The following is a 20,723-nucleotide window of genomic DNA, read 5'->3' as shown; positions in this document are numbered from 1 at the left end:
AGGATGTTCTGAGTAGAAGGGAAAGCATGAGCAGAGGCCTGCAAGGGTAAATGTGAGTGTGTCTTCAGGAGTGACTGCAGTAGACCACCCAACAGGGAAGTGGAGCAGGAAATGACCTGGAGAGTGTGGGCTGGGACCAGACTGGAAAGGACTGGAAAGCCATTCTCAATCGTTTTTACTTCTTGCTGTAAGAAGTGAGAAGTCGGTAACTATCTTGAGCAGGTGGGGCAGGACTGGACCCAGCGTTTTAGGAACTTAACTCTGGTTAAATTTAACCAGGAAGGGATGGAGTCCGAGTTTGCAATTAGGGGTCCCTTGCAACAGTGTAGCTGAGAGAAGGTGGAGCCTTGCCTGACAGTGAGTCCTGGCCACAGACATTCAAGAGGTCTCTCAGAGGTAGAATCAAAAGAACTCAACATTCCAGTTCAGGTAGGATTGGAAGACATGCAGGAAACCCTAAACTATCTGATAGCTAAGATATTACTTTAATGCATAGTTAATAGTTTATGTAATTCCTTGTCAAGTTGCTAAGCTCCTAGAATTAGGGAAGCATCTTTTGGGCTCCACTTCACCTCAGCATGGTGCCTGGAATAGTCAAACAAGTGGCACTTGACAAATCCTTATCAAATGGGAGGGTCATAGCCAGGGTCTCTGGTGAGAAAGACAGAACGCTTGTGCTTCTCAAAAGTATTATATTTTAAGGATAAGGCTATTGCAAAGAAATGCAATGACATATACAAGAAGCAAAGCTTTGTTTAACATTTTTCTTCAAAAGGTAATCCTTATAGCTTAAATAAGAATGTGTCTTAATCACCACGCCTGGGTCCTAAAGACTGAAATCTAGATGTACTTGTGGGATTTCAAGCACTGATAAATAGACATTCATGAAGGCGGGGGAAAGTGTTGGTTCAGAACAACTTATTAGATTGCCTAGGTCATGGGATTGAGGGACTGACAGCGATGGGACATGAAGGAACTGTAAGCGACAATTGCAATGATCTGTATCTTAATGTGGATAGTGGTTCCACGGAGATGTACATTTCTCAGAATTTATGAGCTAGACGCTTAAAATGTGTTCAGGTTATTGTACATAAATTATGACACCTCAGTATTCAATAAAGCTGATATGAAAGCAAATGATTAGAACCAAAATTAAAAGTATTTCTAGAGTATGATTGTTGAGACTGTTTCAGATTACTTTTTCCCCAGATATCTATTCTGTATAAATTCAAGTCCCTTTAGAAAAGCCAGTTTACAGCAATTTAGTACAACCCCCATTTTCTGTGTGCTGCCTACAGGCCAGATCCTGTGCAGGCACTGGAGGATAGAGTGTGAAGGTCACAGACACGGCCCTGCCCTGACAGAGTCAAAGCAGCAGCCAACATGAGGCCCCCTGAGTAAGAGCAGAGCTCTTGTAGGTTCCTTAAGCCCAGGGAGCTTGATCTCAGAAGGAGGGGAGAAAACATTTTTAAAGACCAGGTAAAAAAAAGTCTCAGTGTACTTGCAGTGTTGGCTGCTCTGGCCATTTGGTTTTGGTGCTGAATCTAACACCTCTAACAATCTCAAGTATCAAGCTGAGTTCTTCTGACACTAGGTGAGATCCTTGGGGATGATCCTAGCAGTGGGTGTTATTTCTCGCTGAGGTATAAAAACCTTGCTGTAAACTATATGTGTGAACTCTCAACATGTAACTGAATGGTATGAAACTACTGTGTTAAGTTTTCATCCCATCCAGAAGAGTCCAATAGCTCATCATCACTGGGTTGAACGTGACTTTTCCTTTGGTGACTCAGCCCATTTATGCCCAGGTCCAGCAACTTAATGGCCAGTTGGAGGAGAGGGTCAGCCCTTTGAAAATAAAAATGAAACCAACTCCATTAATTAACTTGCAAATGAATCACAGTGCTGGAAGATCATCTTACACTTCAATGGACTAGGTTCTATCATTTTAAAAATGAAGACACCTGAGACCCAACGAGGTTAAGCTACATGAGTATACTTGGGAAACCCATGGGCTACAAGCAAGATCTCCTGTCTTCCAAGACTGCACCACACTGCCTTCATTCCTAAGCATTTAAAACTTTGACTTTTCTGTACAGTCCATGCTCCCCAAATAGTCCCTCTTTTCATTTGGCCCAGTTGAGAGGAACCTAGCCTCCATTTAGAAATCTTCCAAGGGAGGGAATATAGATGCCCCTGGCAACCCACCCACCCCAGGATTTCATAGCCTTCTCTCTGGGAATTTGTACATGCTATTTCTTTCCTCTCACCCCACTCCACAAAATGCCACTACCTGTAACTTCCTTTGAGCAAATCGGGATTTTAAGCGTTCTCTGTTTACTTGATTTTAATCCTCTGAAGGCCTGCCTGCTCCATGTGCCACAGTTAATGAGCAGAAACTTCACATGCAATGAAAATCATACTTCTCTTGGTAGTCTGGCATTTCAGCATCTTAAGAAGCTAAGTAGCTCCGTCCTCATTAAATTAAGTGCAAATTGGAGAAGAGAATTACGTACTTAAAAACACAGACGCAAAATGATGGATTAATGTTATACCTTAATATAACACGTCGTGACATGCAGTGATAGCATTAGACCAATTAGCAAGCAAGTCTTCTGCTTGGGTTCATCTTTTCTGCCGGGTACGTAGTGAAAAGCTGGTGATTTGAAGGATGGCATTTATCAAACACCCTTGGATAGAAAGTTTCCACTTTAGTGACGGGACCCGCATTCATTTAACAAAGACAGCCCCCATTGCCTGGTAATATAGCAAAAGACCCGAGTGCTCCACTAAAAGTATTGCCTGCACGTTGGCATTTATGCATCTGATTTGATTTCTAGAAACCACTGAAATCTGTTGCAATTGTGTCTAAATTGGCGTTTAGATACATTCCAAAAATATATCCTGCTCTTTTCTTCAGAACTACCAAATCACAAAAGATACCACTTAGCAGGTTTGTTGGTTTGGGTGCCCACCCTGCCCCAACCTTTTCTAGTCTTACTTTCATATAAGGTCTGACTGGTAACAGAAAGGAGAGGTAAACAGTAAATCTCCCTGTTCCTCCTGGTGTGAATGCACAAGATACTGTCAGAAGCAAAATATACGTGGAGTGGGGGCAGTTTGGGCCAGCAACTTGTTGGGGATGGTTTTATGCTGTGATAAAGCAAAAACCCTGTCCCTAAGCTTTAAAGGAACAGAACCTACCTGGAGGGGAGCCGTGGTCTTTGTGTGGCTGATCAATGTCAGCCTTGTAAATGCAGGGTTCCAACAACAGGGCTAGCCCGGCTGAGCTGGAAGCTCGGAAAAATATGGCCTCTCCTGCTTGGGGGTCTGAGCAAAGCCAAGGGCCTCTGAATAGGGCTGGGAGAGAAATCTGCAGACTGGGAACACAGGCAATATTTTTAATTAGATTTCAGCTATCTGTCCCAGTGAAGGAAACACAGGCAGTCATGAACAGCACCTTCCCTTCAGGCCTTGCTGCCACAGAGAGCGGCAGTGTGCAAACCCAGCCCCTACCTCTCCTAACTCAGCGGGTTGGAGCACTATGGCTTTCAGAACAGGGTCAGAAATGGCCTTCTTCCTACATGATCTTCAAGCCTGAAGAGGAAGCTTATCCAGGAGCACATCTCCTGAAAATAGGACTTTGTCCCTCCTGCTTACCTACATAGGCTAGTGGCACCAGGGAAATCCCTCAGCCCTCAGTTTATGCATCAGTGAAGTGGGTGTTGTCAGCAGATGCTCAGATGAAAGATCCTGCATGAACTTCCTGGCCCATCTTATTGTTGGTAAGAGTGCTCTTCCATATGCTGGGGCTGGGAGTCAATCCCCAGGGAACGTGTGTGATTTGAAAACCCATGTGGTGTATTTATGTCAATCACTAATGTGTTTCCATAAATGCATTTTTGTGCCTTTGAGAGGTGTCCTGACACTATGCGGTCAGTCAAGGCAGTTTCCAGGGCACACAGTCAGTCAGCTCCGACACCCAGGCAGGGTTATTGTTTTTCAGGTTCAAGCTTGATCACCTCCGCGATCCTCCGTGTATTCACCCCAGGAATTTATGTTGAAAAGTTTAATCTTGCAACCACCTGTAAAAGTAGCCAGAAAGTAACCCTAAAACACCTGCTTTGGGCTTCCCTGGTGGTGCAGTGGTTGAGAGTCCGCCTGCCGATGCAGGGGACACGGGTTCGAGCCCTGGTCTGGGAAGATCCCACATGCCGCAGAGCGGTTAGGCCCGTGAGCCATGGCCGCTGAGTCTGCACGTCCGGAGCCTGTGCTCCGCAACGGGAGAGGCCACAACAGTGAGAGGCCCATGTACCACAAACAAAAAAACAAAACAAAACAAAAAAAACACCTGCTTTGGGGCCTTATTTCAAGGGGCAGCAAGGAAAGAGCAAAGACTTCTTGTTTTTCATCCCAGCACCAATAAAATCAGAGGTTGATGTTTATACATCACGGGGTGGTTGTTTTGAAAGAGAAATAGAAGTAAATGATGAAACTTTGGAAAAAATGGACTCTCTGGAATGGAATCATGAACAAACTCTCAATGTTGACCTTCTGGTTAAAGCCACATAATGCAATTTCTGTCATTCCCTCCAGATACATGATTATTGGTTTGCTTGGAATTTTGGCTTAAGGGAAACTGTACATTGAGGGAGTAAAATGTTTAACTCTTATTACTGCCAAAGGCCTGTCCCCATGGTGAGATGGTATAGTAGAAAACGACAGTGCGTAGGCCCTCCCTGTAAGAGCTTATATTCTAGGGGTCCATGATTCGCAAAAGACATTTTCAGGTAGTTGTCATAGCTAAAGTCATGACTAATGACTGTCTTCATTAAGAGCGTTTAGGATCAACATGATGCTTTTCAGCCTATGAAGTTGTTATGTTTTCTTTCTTATAAACTGTAACTCCTAGTGAATTTGAGGTTTATAAACCATTTTGAAGTGCTGAGCTCCTCGGATGAAAACAGTTAAATCAATCTTCAGAATCGGAAGTTGATCCAATCATCATTCACTGATTTGTTGGTTGTTAATGAACATTTCCTGGTTGGTAGGTTTTAGCTTTAGTATATATTAAGGTACAATGGTATTTTGATAACTATGTGCATTTCTTTAAGTCATGGAACTGGAGACCGCCCTCTGACTAGATCCTCTCCCTCCTTTGATGGGGTGCTCTAGGCTTACTGGCCACTGTATTTCTTTTTTCCCTTTATATTCCCTTATGACCGCATCCATTCTTACGGCTCTGCTGGCTCTCTGAATGCTGAAGACCCTCAAAAATGTAACTCCAGTTTGGACCTCTCCTCTGATCTCCAGCCTCCTCTGCTAACTTCCTACTTGAATCTCCACTTAAATATAAAATGTCCATCTCACACTTAATCGATGCAAAACAGGGCCCGTGATCTTCGTCCAAATCCTATAGTCTTCCCGTAGTCAGTCCTCTCCATGGCAGCTGATGATAACTCCCTCTTTTCAGTCGCTCGGGCCCAAACCTAAGAGTCATTCTGGGATCTTCTCTTTCATTCACATCCCACATTCTGCCAGCTCTACGGTGAGAAAGCGATCTATTCTCACCACCTCCAAGTTCAGAATACATTTAGGGCCCCTCACCTCTCACACCTACGTGTTCAGAGTACATCTGGAACCAAACCACCTCTCACCCCTTCTAACACCACCGTCCATTCCAGCTGCCCTTATTGCACACCTGTCTTCCTGCAGGAGACTGCCAGTGGGCCTCTGCTTCCTGTCTTGCTGTTCTGTTCATAACCAGCTGCCTGAGTGATCCTATTAATATCTAGTTCATATCATGTGACTTCCCTCCTTAGAGCCCTCCAGTGCTTCCCAACTACCACCAACCACCACCCCTCCGGGCAATCTGCTCCCCAGTGCACCACCACCCTGCTCTCATCTCCTGCATCTCTCTTCTTCACTCTGCTCACACTGGTCCTCTCCCCCGCACTCCTCAAACACGAACTCGGCTCCCACCCCAGGCTTGCCTGGGTCCCTCTGCCTGCAGCGTTCTTCCTCAGATTTCTGCACTGCTCACTCCCTCCCCTCCTTCAGGTCTTCACTCAAATGCCAAACTTCCAACCACCTGTATTAAAAGCACCACCCTTCTCCCCAGCTCCCAAACTCCCTCTCCCCCCAGCACTCATGATTCCCCCCCATTATAGCTTCATTTTTCTCCCTTTTTACTCCCTAACATACAATGTATTTTACTGATTCTTTGTTCTTGTTCATTTCTTATTTACTCTCACCAGAAAGTAAAAATTTCCCTCAGGAAATGTTTGTCTCTTGTCCATTATGAGAATCTCTAGCCTTTGGAATAGTGCCTGATAGAATCTAGATAAAAATTTGTCGAATTAATTAATTAATTTGTCTTTCTCTTTCTGTGGCACATCTTGACCCTTATACCTATTGGCATCTTAGAGTTTTTCTTAAGGGTGCATGGGGTTCTATAATATATTAAGAAGATCCAACTATTTCTTTTTTTTATTAAGTTGCTGGATTGTTTATTAGGAGATGCATAGTAATCCTCAGGATAACAGTTTCAGATGGAGGTTATAAAGATATGAAGAAATTGCTTGAGGGCTTGAATAATAATAGGTTATATGTTCTTCACTGTTTTCAAAGCATTTTTCATCTTACTTGTGGCCTAGGCAGGTAAGAAAGACTGTAACTTGTCCAAGCCATACGAGCCAGAAGAATTGAAGTCAGTTTCTCTAACATGATCAAGACAGTTGGTCAGTTATTTGAAAACATTGAAGTAAGGACTCATAACAATGTGACACATGCATGCAAAATGTTTTGCCTTAGATCCAACTATTTCTGATATTTGTTACAAATATTTTCCATTTCTTTACCATTTGGTTCAGTTGTATATTTGTTATAAACTGAAGTCGTCGTAGGACCAAAGCCATTGGTTTCCATAGTTACCGTTTTTCTTTGTGTGGCCCTTAGACAGTCATCAAAGCTACAGTCTTCTAGTGCAGAGAGCATCCGGCTGCGTCGCTCTCCGCTCACGCTCTCGTGTCTCCCACAGGCACCAACAGGAAGGTCATGTACTCCCTGGCCGACTCGGCCAACGGGTTCTTCTCCATTGACAGCTCGTCTGGCATCATCATCCTGGAGCAGCCGCTGGACCGAGAACAACAGTCCTCCTATAGCATCAGCGTGCAGGCCACCGACCAGAGCCCCGGCCAGGCCCTGTCCTCTCTGGCCACTGTCACCATCACCGTCCTGGACATTAACGACAACCCCCCCGTGTTTGAGAGGAGGGACTACCTGGTGACGGTGCCTGAGGACACCTCCCCTGGCACCCAAGTCCTTGTTGTTTTTGCCACCAGCAAAGATATAGGCACAAATGCCGAGATTACATACCTCATCCGGTCTGGAAATGAGCAAGGGAAATTTAGGATCAACCCAAAGACAGGTGGGTAAACAGCAACCAGCTTAGAATCTAAGGCTTCACTACACCCTGGTTCTCCTCCTAACCCTCTAATCAACCGCCCTTCTTGGTGGAAACAGGTCTTCTCAGAGCAGGACCTGCATGCTGACCCCCGAGTGCCCTCTGACACTCTGTTCCAAGGATGCCCCCTGCTAAGTTTCAGCTCCTTGCTGTGGGCTCACTGGGCAAATACTTGGCCCCTAGGTTGGCTCCAGGATTTTTCAGATTGGCAAGCTTGGGAACAGTCATGTGGTTCAAGATGGGGAGATAGTATTTGCAGATGGAGCCTCAGGGTCTGTTTGTTTCTCTCTCTTTTCTGATTGCTTGTTTTTGTTACTTGGGTCCTATATTTCTGTGTTGGAACAGGTCTTGGGGATTAGCCTCCAGTTGCCACTGTCCACACTCAGGTTGCCACTCTCTGGTCACCTACCAAGGCAGACGTTACTGAGTGATCTTCACGGCGACCTTCAGACCTTCTGAACCCAGCACACCGGCCTGCTGGAAGAGATTCCGGCTGGAATCTCTTCCCCAGGAGATGCCACACCCTCCCGCAGAGTCAAACTCTGTGGGAGGGTGTGGCATCTCCTGGGGAAGAGATGTCTAGAAAGAAACCAAGAGAACAAGGAGAACCCTAGGGCTTTCTCTTCCTTGGGGAGTTAATAACTATTAGAGCTGTTTTGAGTAAATGAAGAGGATAATTCAGAAAAAGTTTGGCTATTCTTTGAAAAGTAAACATACTCACCCTTGCGTTTTCAAAGTGTTTATATTAATATTTTCAAAGCTCTTTTGTGGATATTCTTATTTGTTTACCTATCCCCCTATGAATAAGCAAGGCAGCCCCATTTCACAGATAAGAAAGATGAGTCCATCATACCTTCTGGCCACTGGACATAATTCTGTCATCACTCAAGGAATATGTACTTGTTGAGCAAGAGGGCAAAGGAGGTCTGTTTCCTGTTGGATAATCCAAGAAATATGAGCAAGAAACTATCACAATTAGCAATGTTCATTTAACATGGCAGATACACCAGATTCCTATTAAGTCATTGGTTATTTCTCCCATTTTCTGTATGAGAAAATCAGCTTCAGAGAGGTTAATTTTTCCAATGTGAGTAAGTTGTGGGTGGTGTAGGGATCCAGGATTTGAAATCAGATCTCTCTGACTCTGGAATACATGTTCTAACCTCTATATAGCACTGCTATGCCATGGGGGTGCAAAAATTGCAGGACATGAGTCCCTGCCTTAGTATAGGAGGGTGGAAACATTAATGGAAGGATGGCAGCAGCAGCTTCTCCCAGCAGTAACCCTGTTTATTAAGTGCATTACTTCAAATTAAAATGTATGGGGATTTTCCTCATTTACATATGTGTTAGCCTTAGCATGTCTAGTTATGGCCATTGTATATGAATACCATGGGGAAATGGTTGAGTACTGTTTAAATCTGGCTCTGGATAACGAGGCTGGGATGAAAAATAAAGCGCTAGGGGTGGTAATTGCTAAGAAAACATAATTATGGAGAGAAAGAGGCTCTTGCTTTAGGTACGACTTCTATTTCTCACCTTAAGTAGAAGGGCAGGCTTAGCTCCCTGAGAACCTGCCTGTCTGGAAAGAGAACAGATGTGATGTACTCACCTTGGTCCTAGTGACTGTTTTCCAGGTGGGAGAGAGAGGTAAATGCCCTTGAGAACTGCTCTGCAGATGGTACAATGACCAGCTACCAAGAGCAGAAGGCAGGACTGGGTCGCCCACCAGAAAGGGCTAGGATGGGAGGGAAAGAGCACTCAAGGAGCCCCTTGTGGAGGTGCCCCCACCTAGCTGCTTTCACCTGTTCTACTTGCTTAATTTAAGTAACTCTGTGCCATGGGTATTAGCTCTGCTCTGTAGTTGTAGACACTAAACTCACACTTGCTATTTGGCAACGGATTCCCAAGTGTTTCCTTTTCCGTCACATCACCATATCCTGAACTTTCTGAGGTCTTTGTCCTCTTTGTGCCATAAAAGTTTTAGAAAAGCACCTTATTAGTAGGGGAGGCACCTTAGTGGTTAATTCAGTTTAAGAGTTAGGTTAAGTCTGCAAGTATATACTTACTGATGAGGGACGGGGTCATACAATCACATCCACACATCTTGGTTCATTCTCAGTCTGCCTGGGTCCACTTGAGGAATCCTGGGGAGATGCTCATAGGGGATGCTTGCTCCAGTCCCCCCTCCCAAATTGCCTGAGGGTGAATAATGCCAGAGATTTTCAGGCTGCTTGAGGGAACTTCAGAAGCTATTGCAGAAACATGCAAAGACCTGACTTCTTCAGCATTGTGTCTGATGGATTGCAATGTTTTAACTGACAGCATTAATCAGACTCTGGGTTGCTTTCAGCTGGGCATTAAGTAAACAAATTCCTGAATATCTCAAACTCTTGGCAGGAAATGATGTTACAAATATTACCATGATTGTGGGACTGCTGACCAGAGTTTTTCCTAATCAAATCTAAAGCTCCCCATTTTCCTTCAAAGGGAGTATCTCTGTGTCTGAGGTCCTGGACTATGAACGATGCAGAAAGTTTTACCTGGTGGTGGAAGCAAAAGACGGGGGCACCCCCGCCCTCAGTGCCATGGCCACTGTCAACATCAACCTCACGGATGTGAATGACAACCCTCCCGAGTTCAGCCAAGATGTCTACAGTGCTGTCATAAGTGAAGACGCCTTGGTCGGGGACTCTGTCATTTTGGTAGGTGCCAGTGGGGTGGTCCAGATACCTGGGACTAATAATCCTCAAGAGAGTGAAAAAGTGAGCAGAGTCTATCTTGGATTCTCTTTGCACTTTCTCTTTTCAGTGTCCTTTGGTCCCCAAGAACTTTAGTCAGACACCAGCCTTTCAACTACTCCTTCTCCACATTCTGTTAGAAAGGGTCTGATAAAGTTCACTTATATCAAGGTGTAAGTGATCACTCATCACTTTCCTCCCAGGAATGTATTTTTTTGAGAAACAAAACAGACCGTGGAATGAATTTCTGATGATAGCTCCTACTAGTTTGTGACCTTGGATGACAAGTTAGTAGATGGCTAAGGACAGAATAAAAGATCCTTCCCACCCACCCCCAAATACACACATACACACACACACACACACACACACACATACACACATACAGAAGGGCAGCTACAAATGGGATCAAGCTTAAGACTGACTGGTTACTCTTAAAGGAGCTCTTTCTGGAAGAAATTTTTTTCTATACCAGTAAGAGCAAGCTATGTATTAGGAGGACACAGGTTCTCTTAGACATAGAAATTACATTTGGGAACAGTGAGTCAGTCCTGTCCTCAGCATCCTCATCACCCCTAGGTGGGAGAGGTCCCTTCCATCCACCCTCATATCTGGCTTCTGCAGCACCAGGTGTTCATTCTTTACACATCCAAGGTAGACTTCCCAGGCCATTTCTCCTGGGGCCTGAAACTATTACAAGACTATTTCCATACATATAAATCCCAACATCACCAATGTGGAGCAGCAGACAGTGGGGCTGTGTGTTTGCCATGTGGGAAAGGGAATTTTCTTGGACTTCCTTAACATGGGAATGCATAAGTTTAGAAAATACCTGACTCAGTGACAGAGACCATTGTTTTGCCGAATTGGGAAAGAATCACCAAAGTATCCCTATCAGTTAGTTTTGGGTCTATCCTTACTGGCTCAAGGCCTGAGGATAATCAGGCCTAACAATCATCAGGCTATAGGCAGATTAAAAGGAACATAAATAAAATGGCAGCTCTAGTAATGGTGCTTTCCTCCTTCGGCCAACTCCAAATCTCTTCCCCTGGTGCATGATCACTGGCATTGGTGAGTAGAACGCCTAAGAAAACTCTCAGAATTGTGCCCATTTGTACAGACCTGGGACCCTAAGAATAAACCTTTTCTCTGTCTGTCTTGTCATGTCTTTGCTTTGTTTTGCTTGTGTCCCATGAAGCTAATAGCAGAAGATGCAGACAGCCAGCCCAATGGACAGATTCGATTTTCCATTGTGAATGGAGATCGAGACAGTGAATTTGCTGTGGATCCTGTCTTGGGACTTGTGAAGGTTAAAAAGAAATTGGACCGGGAACGGGTAAGCTAGTTTAGGCCTGCTCCCTTCCCATCCACACCCACCTCTTCACTAAAATCAGGCACAGACTCCATGAGTATAAAAGTAGGAAGGTTCTCCATTCTAAGTAACAGGAGTGGGAATTCCCTGGTGGTTCAGTAGTTAGGACTCTGCGTTTTCACTGCCGTAGCCTGGGTTCGATCCCTGATCGGTGAACTAAGATCCCATCAGCCTCGAGGTGCAGCCAAAAAAAAAAGAAGAAACAAACAAGCAAACAACAACAAAAAAAAAACACACATTGAATAATGGGAGTAAATAGGGATGGACTAAAATGCAGCAGGAAGTATTTCATTAGACCTTAGAAAGAATTTGTTGCCAGTAGATGCTGGTATTTTCTTATTTTTGGAGGCTTTAAAGAAAAAGCAAAAAACTGACTTTCTAGATGGTTTGAATTTTGGTCCTTCCAAAGCAAGAAGGCAGAAAAGTATATTCAGCATCGGGATCCTGTGGTCCTGGTTTCATGAACAGCATTGACCCTAAGTGAGCAGATACAAAAGGATAACCTGAAGGTATCTAGGTCAGAAAGAATGATCCAGCTGATTCCTCTGTCCGAGGTTAAACTAAGTTTCTAAACACTGCCTTTTTTGACCAAAAATATGTCTTCAAAGTGAAATTTACATATGGAAAAAGATGCCATTGACGCTTAAAAGTAGAAAGACTTCACTGGGTAATAGAAGCCCGTAATATACTCCCAAAGTATCAAAACTAATACTTAGGACAGATCAGTTGTGACAACTGTTATAGTTTGAACAACGGCCAAGAGCTGTGGTTCTAACCCGGGCTGATTTTACCCCCAGGGGACATCTGGCAATATTTGGAGACATTTTTGATTGTGACAAGCAGGCAGAGGCAATATTGACTACTAGTGAGTAGAGACCAGGGATGCTGCTAAACATCCTGCAATGCACAGGTCCGCCCCTGACAACTAAGAATTAGCTGGCCCCCAATGCCAGTTGGTGCCGAGGTTGAAAAACCCCGGCCTAAAGACTCAACGTGAAGATGGCTCATCTTCAGCAAAGCATTGTGAGCCTGCAGCGCCTGAGTGGGCCCAGAAGGAAGCAAGCGCTGTGATTCTTTACTGTCGGCCCTTTGTGCTTTGGCAGGTGTCTGGATACTCCCTGCTCGTCCAGGCAGTAGACAGCGGCATTCCTGCGATGTCTTCAACTGCCACTGTCAACATCGATATTTCTGATGTAAACGACAACAGCCCAGTGTTTACACCTGCTAACTATACCGCTGTGATTCAGGTGAGCAAATCTGGCCTCCCAGGCTCTTGTCCTTATGCACTCATCCTCCTTCCTCTGCTGTTAATTACTCATCATGGTTTACTCTTGTTTTTACCTAATATCAACTCATCCCATCATAGGGCTAGTATGAAAAGAGCCTGATTCTTCTACTGCAACTGATTAATAAAACGTCGACAGGCGCTATGGCCAATGGGGTTCTTTCAAGTGTCAGGTGCTTTCCGTACACGGTCTGTCCTCACAACCGCCCTCACTTTATAGTGAAGGAGGTAAGGATCTGAGAGGTTAAGTAGCTCAACCAAGATCATGAAACTGTTAAGTGATAGAGTCAGCATTTGAACTCGGGTCTGTCTTCTGAAAAGAGTATTCTCTTCCCAGAGTGACAGGCTGCCTTTAAGCCACTTTGTGCTGTTCTAGCAGGGGAGGGAGGTTGATATGAACCATCTTGTTTGTCAAAGGGAGATTGGCCATCAGGCTAGAGCTGCTCCTCATTAAAATCGGTCTTCCAGGGCTTCCCTGGTGGCACAGTGGTTGAGAGTCCGCCTGCTGATGCAGGGGACACGGGTTCGTGCCCTGGTCTGGGAGGATCCCACATGCTGCAGAGTGGCTGGGCCCGTGAGCCATGGCCACTGAGCCTGCGCGTCTGGAGCCTGTGCTCCGCAACGGGGGAGGCCACAGCAGTGAGAGGCCCACGTAATGCAAAAAAAAAAACAAAAAACAAAAATCAGTCTTCCATAAGCAGTTTGTTTAGCAGTTTAAACCCACTTGCTCTCTGAAATTAGACTGCAGGAGAGAGTGACTTACTGCTGGGGTTCTGCTCTCAGAGAGAACTTTTCTTCCCAGCTATTTTTTTTTATTCAAAAGATATCTCGTGAGCACGGTACTAAATGCCAAGCTACTTCCATTTCCCAGTATTTCTAGAAGCTGAAAGTCCAACTTCAAGAGGATCAGGAAATCCAGTCCAGGAATACTGTCAGCATGGAGGACTTACAGGAGACAGGGATGGATATATGTGTCTTGTGGGGACCACAGATATTTTAGGAAATCAGCCTCAGAATCACCCACCACGGCGTCCCAGGGCTCTGTGGGTCGAAGGTGAGATGAGAGTGAGCCAGTCTTGAGGGGCGCCTTTGGAACAACTTTCAAGACTCTGCGTCTGGCCATCTATAGGCCCCCAGCTCCCCACACCACTGAGCCCCCCCAGACTCAGGCTGAGCAGCTCTCTGCTCCCTTCCTACCCCTTTCTCAGCGAAACCTGATTCCTTCCCCAGCGGTATTTTGGTTTCCTCTCCTCTCTGATGCTCTTTCCAGCAGCTGTGCATTCCTACCCCTCTCCAGCTTCCACAGAGCTCCCCCCAGGCTCTGCCCCTCCCCCTACTGCCGTTTCCCTCCATGGCTCTGCTCCCCACCTGTCCCCACGATGCTGCTCTCTGCCCCCCCTCCCCCGCCTCCGCTCACTAGCCCAGCGCCAAATGGGCTCTGCCTACTCAACGTTCAGTTTTATGACACGCGTTGATCAGCTTGACAGACTCTTCTCACACGCACTCCAGGAAGTCAGCAGGGAAAGAACAGAGACTCTGAGCCCATGAGCGGTGACCGTGGCTTCTTGTCTGCAACACCATGTGTTCTATTTCACCCTCCTTCCTCGGATGCGACCCCTCAGGCACACATCCTCTTACCCTCTCTCTTGTATGGAGGAAATGGCTTTTATAGAGAGAGCAAACAAATCAATAAATCTTCTATTTTGTGTGGAGCTGAGGGTACTGTCAGTGTGCACCAATAAATCTACACTGGGCTGGGACATTTCCACAACTTATTCCAGAGGGAGACGGTGTCTAGTTCCCGATAACCAAAAGGCCACTTGAGAGGAGGAGCAACATGAGAAGTCTCTGAGGTTCTTTCCTCCTCTTTTTCTCCTGCAAAAAAAAATGCTCCTCCCATTGTTCACCCCAGAATAATTTTCTTTTTCCAACACATGGTTCTCATAAGACTAATTCAGCGCCTAAAACATGAGTGTGCACCGCCCCCCTGCCGCCCATGACTGCTGTCATGCAGGGTATCATTGTCTACATCTCTGTGACCCAAACTCACTTAATCCAAAGTCAATGTCATCAGAAGGCCTGAACTAATGAAAATGACTTCAGGCCCGAGCCGTGGGAATGCTGAAGTCTAAACAGAGTAGGGCAAGGAAACCAGTGCCTGAGCCACTGAGGAGTTTAATTTGGTGTTTTCAAAGTAAGGACAACTTTGAGCCCAAGAAGGAGTAGCTAGGAGCCTTTGTGTTTCCATCTGGGGTAGAAGGCAGAGTTTCTGCCAACTCATGTTGGCATAATGACATCCGGACTTCTGAAACTTCTGATGATGTTACAGATTCCTTTTCTCTTCCTTCGCTAACTGAGGAATATCCATCCCATCCCCTTTCCCTTCCCTTAAGAAACAGCAAAACTGTGTTCTGATGGCTGGCGTGAAAAGCCCTGTTTTTCACCTGACACCTGCCTTTGTATTTTTCCTGGGAAGTTGCCAGGATGTCCCCCTAAAGAGTCCGGTATTGTGACTTTGTGTCACCATGTTGGGCCTCCACGTAACCGTGCTGTGCTAAGTGTGACGAAGTGCTTTCCCATCCTGAAAGGTTGATGTTTTCTTGGCCCGAGAGGATTTCTGACATCGTCATGAAGGCTGATGAGCACTGTGTATCTCTGGAGCCGTTCGGGTGAACTCAGGGCCATTCCAGCCTTTCGAGGACAAGGTATAACCAGCAGCATCCTTGGAACCTGCAAACCCATTCAAAGCCAAGTCCTCATGTTTTCACCTGCAGCTCACTGTCTATCAGGGCAGCTGTGAAGTGGCAGCCAAGGATGGGAAACATGACCCTTACAGAGGCCAGCACATTTTCAGAAGACAAGATAACATCACAGGGAATCCCTTCCGCAAAAAGCCCTGTTTTTAGCACAGCACTCTCAGCCGGTAATGATGGGTTGTTTTTTTTTTTTTTAATGTGAAGAGAGGTGTAATTTTATCTTCCCTTTTAATATACTCTGTTATGCAGGAAAATAAGCCAGTAGGCACCAGCATTTTGCAGCTCGTGGTGACAGACAGAGACTCCTTTCACAATGGGCCTCCCTTCTCCTTCTCTATTTTGTCGGGAAACGAAGAGGAGGTGTTCGTGTTGGACTCGGATGGGATCCTGCGCTCAGCCGTGGTCTTCCGGCACATGGAGTCTCCAGAGTATGTGCTGTGTGTCCAGGTACAGCCTCATCCTCTGGCCGCATCAGGCCAGCTTTCTCTCGTGCTGGTTGCTGTGCCCCTTGGTTGGGTTTTCTTTGTCGAACAAGTCAACATAATTCATTACTGTGCAGGAATGTTCCCCTTTTAATCTCAAATTCATTTTCACACCAGTAAAAGTGGCCTCTGTATGTGAAATTGAACAGGAAGGAAAGGAAGCATCATGGTTCAAGCAGGACGTTCCTGTAGAGTGTGCCGGGCTGATGGTCACTGGGCTTAAATCTGCATTCTGAAAATTCCTGGGGTTCTAGTTGAGCCCCAAAGACAACTCATTTGTCAAGGCTTGCTGCTTGGTACTGAGAAGTATTTCCCAGGTCAACCCAAATGGGGAAGCAACCAATCCTTGTCCTAATGTGATTGAGCTATTTCATGGCCTCTGCTTTTGAAGACACCTCTGCTTGGTAAGTTTCCCCAGTGAGGAGGGAGGGGAACAGGGACTCAGATGGCAATGGCCTCCCAACATTTCAGCTTCTTCAAGGTCATGGTGTAAAATGAAGTGAGACAAAGAGGCAAAAGTGGCAGTTATGGGAAGGGTGTGGATAAGAGCAGGAAAGAGAGAGCACCAAAAATTCACTGGGTGCAAATTTTGCCAGTACCAAGATGTGGGTCCCGTCAGTGAAACTGAGTGACTTTTTTTACCCGCAATTGGCACAGAGGGCAACCTAAACTCATTATTAATGGTGGCAATAATAACAATGGTCATTCTTTATATAGCATTTAATTGTGTACCTTGTTTCTTTGGATAAATTATGGCTTACTCTACTCCACGAAACCTTCCAAATTAATGACTTCTGGCTCCAAGCACATTGATAAACTCTTCAGTTGCCACCCACGCGTCCAACAATATTATGTGAATGATTTTATATCACAGTATAGGTCCTCAAGGGCAAAGAGAGAGTTTTAGTGCCTTCTCACAGAAGCTAGTACAGTTCTTTGCATACCTTCTCTGGTTGTTAGCATATTTCACAACTCAGACTTTGTAAACACCATGAAGAGCTTCCACCTACTAGTCCCTTATATTAAACTACCACCAAGTCACACGTTTCTGCCTTCATAAGGTCCCCGTGTGCGTCAGGTATGTTCCCTTTGCCATCACCCCACTTTATTCTATATCACCCGATACTCATACTATTGCAGAAGCCTCCTGGATGTTCCTCTGGCTTCAGCCTCATTCTTTTCTGATCTATCCCTACACCCCTCCAGGCTAATCATTCCACTTTGATTATATCCGTCCACTTTGATTATGTCATTCCACTAAACCAGAGGTCAACAGACTATAATAGCCCCTGAACCACATCCTGTCCTCAGCCTGTTTTTATAAGTAAAGTTTTATTAGAACACAGCCTCACCGATTCATTTACATATGCTCTGGGCTTCTTCTCTGCTGGAATGATAGTTGAGTAGTTGATAGAGATCATATAACCCCAAAGCCTAAACTATTTCTTATCTAGCCCTTTACAGAAAAAGTGTGCCAACTCCTAAACTAAATCCATCTGAGCTCCCTAGTGCCTGAAAACTTGTGAATTCTGGCTCTTTCAGACTTTAGGCAGACATGACTGTCCAGTCCTTCTCAGGCCACAAGCCCATGAGTCTGCCACCTTACACCCAGTGGCTTCATGCCTTTTTGTCACCTTTCTGGTTTTCAACATCTGAGTGGGCAACCTCTGGCCTATAGAGTCCAAACTCATCACCGTCTTTTTTTTTTTTTTTTTTTTTTTTGCGGTAGACGGGCCTCTCACTGTTATGGCCTCTCCCGTTGTGGAGCACAAGCTCCGGATGCCCAGGCTCAGCGGCCATGGCTCACGGGCCCAGCCGCTCTGCAGCATGTGGCATCTTCCCAGACCGGGGCACGAACCCATGTCCCCTGCATCGGCAGGCGGACTCTCAACCACTGCACCACCAGGGAAGCCCCATCACTGTCTTTTGAGGCCATACACAGTTTCACTTCAAGTTCAACCTAATTTGCTAAATTTATCTCTTCTTACATGAATTTTCCATTTCAGCATCTCTGGTTCATATAATTCATTTTTAAATGCATATGGTGATGGTAATAATAAAAATAACAACATTACATTAACTCTCACATACTAAGTACTTCTCTGAATCAAGCCTGTGCTAAGTATGTTGCAATCACTGTGTCTGTTAATCCACACAGTACAAGAATCCTGTGAGGTAGATATGACTATTTTATTCAAATTAAAGATACAGAAATGGAAGCTTGAAGAAGTTAAGTAACTTACTCCAGGCCAGACACATAGAGGCAGAGCCAAGATTCAAACTCAGGTCTCTGTGATGAACAAGCCTGTGCTTTTATACTGCCTTCTACATACAAGGACACATCTCCCCAGATGGTACCTGGCCTGCAAGGTCCTTTGCAGCCCCACATCCTGAGATACCCTCCCTGGGGACCCAGCCCCTGAGAATCTGCCCTTCTCAGAAGTCCTACAGCACTGACTACCTTCACATTGCACATGGCAGGTACTCAGTAAAGATCTGTTTCAGGGTAGTGGTTCTGTCAATTCTTATGTAAAGAAGGAAGTCAAAATGGGTTTTTTCAGGCTACCTATTTTGCCTTTCAGTGTACCATCTTTTATTCTAAACCTTGATATTGTGTACTTCTCACTTTAAATAACATTGTTTCTTAAATGTGCAGAAAAGTGCTGTCTGGTCCAATCAAAAGCAAAGAAGCCAAAGAGAACAAAGATTTCTCCTACAAGTGGGAATGCCACTTTATGGGGTTCCCCTGTGGCTTCTGTCCAAAATTAAAACAAGGCCAGCCTGTTGTGGGCATGCTGGATCCTATAGCACCCTCTGTTCTCCCTCCCAATTCACCCCCCATGGCTTTATTGTGTTGACACATTTTATTGTCCATAACAGAGTGTACATATGGGGACCCCAGGTGATAAATCACTCCTCTTACTTAAATGCACATCCTCAACATTTTGCAGAATAGTGGCAGGGGATGGAGGAAGAAGCAAACGTGGTTAAAGGAACAGACATCTTCAGAGTTTTGTTGATTTTTTTTAATTATTATGTTTTTTTTCTTACTTCCTTGGCTTTCTCCCTCTTGGTTGTTTTAGGCAAAAGACTCAGGCAAACCTCAGCAAGTTTCTCACTCCTACATCCGCGTGCGGGTCATTGAGGAAAGCATCCACAAGCCCACAGCCATCCCCCTGGAAATTTTCATTGTCACCATGGAGGACGACTTTCCTGGTGGGGTCATTGGGAAGATCCATGCCACAGATCAAGACGTGTATGATGTCCTCACATTTGCCCTGAAATCGGAGCAGAAAAGCTTGTTCAAGGTGAACAATCATGATGGGAAAATCATCGCCCTAGGAGGCCTGGACAGCGGGAAGTACATCCTGAACGTGTCAGTGAGTGATGGCCGTTTCCAGGTGCCCATCGACGTGGTCGTGCATGTGGAGCAGCTGGTGCACGAGATGCTGCAGAACACCGTCACCATCCGCTTCGAGAACGTATCCCCTGAGGACTTTGTGGGGCTGCACATGCACGGGTTCCGGCGCACCCTGCGGAACGCGGTCCTCACCCAGAAGCAGGACAGCCTGCATATCATCAGCATCCAGCCCGTGGCGGGCACCCATGAGCTGGACATGCTGTTCGCGGTGGAGACACCCAACAGTGAGTTCTACAAGCCGGCCTACCTAATCCAGAAGCTGTCCAACGCCAGGAGACATCTGGAGAATGTCATGCGCATCTCAGCCATCCTGGAGAAGAACTGCTCTGGGCTGGATTGCCAGGAGCAGCATTGCGAGCAAGGCTTGTCGCTGGATTCCCACGCGCTCATGACCTACAGCACAGCTCGCATCAGCTTCGTGTGCCCGCGTTTCTACAGGAATGTGCGCTGCACCTGTAATGGTGAGTGCAGTTCGGAGATTTCCCTCCCCAGTCCTGAGCTTTCAGAGGTGGCCTGGATTACCATCCTGGCATGCATGCATTCGTTCATTCACTCATTGGACAAAATATTTACTGACCGCCAGCGATGTGCCTCATCACCATGAGGGATGCTGGGGCTGCAGGGTGAACAAAACAAGCTCCGCCCCTTCTCCGGTGGAGCATGTAGCTTATGGGCGGCACAGACATACAAATAGGCTGTCATACTCCACATGATGAGTATCATTAGGGGAAGTACAAAGTCCTGTGGGAGGACCCTATCAAGAGGGAAGTTTTCCTGAAGGGACTATCCTCTAGGTTGAGATAAAAGATAAGTAGGAATTAGTCTCTCTCTGTCTGACTTACTTCACTTAGTCTGATAATTTCTAGGTCCATCTGTGTTGCTGCAAATGGCGTTATTTCATTCTTTTTTTATGGCTGAGTAATATTCCATTGTACGTGTGTGTGTGTGTGTGTGTGTGTGTGTATGTGTATCTATAGATATATAGAGATATATACCACATCTTCTTTATCCATTCATCTGTCACTGGGCATTAGGTTGCTTCCATGTCTTGCATATTGTAAATAGTGCTATGATGAACATTGGGGTTCATGTGTCTTTTCAGATTAGAGTTTTTGTCTTTTTTGGATATATGGCCAGGAGTGGGATTGCTGGATCATACAGTGACTCTATTTTTAGTTTTTTAAGGAACCTCCATACTGTT

At 45.6% G+C, this 20,723-nt stretch overlaps 1 protein-coding gene across 3 annotated transcripts in view; it reads left to right on the top strand.

Annotated features, from left to right (window-relative positions):
* Positions 1-20,723, top strand: part of FAT3 (FAT atypical cadherin 3) — a gene marked incomplete at both ends in the record, with an annotated part of 565,070 nt that overhangs the window by 497,665 nt on the left and 46,682 nt on the right. For all 3 annotated transcript variants that reach the window (XM_079707440.1, XM_079707441.1, XM_079707439.1), the window contains 6 exons: positions 7,040-7,433; positions 9,960-10,170; positions 11,405-11,542; positions 12,682-12,825; positions 15,869-16,066; positions 19,185-19,983. In XM_079707440.1, coding sequence (XP_079563566.1) covers positions 7,040-7,433; positions 9,960-10,170; positions 11,405-11,542; positions 12,682-12,825; positions 15,869-16,066; positions 19,185-19,983 — 1,884 coding nt within the window. The remainder of the gene's footprint in view (positions 1-7,039; positions 7,434-9,959; positions 10,171-11,404; positions 11,543-12,681; positions 12,826-15,868; positions 16,067-19,184; positions 19,984-20,723) is intronic.

This window comes from Hyperoodon ampullatus (genome assembly GCF_949752795.1).
Source record: "Hyperoodon ampullatus genome assembly, chromosome: 7".
NCBI classification, from domain to species: Eukaryota; Metazoa; Chordata; class Mammalia; order Artiodactyla; family Ziphiidae; genus Hyperoodon; species Hyperoodon ampullatus.
The sequence above is the reverse complement of the archived record's forward strand: the minus strand, read 5'-3'. Positions and strand labels throughout refer to the sequence as shown.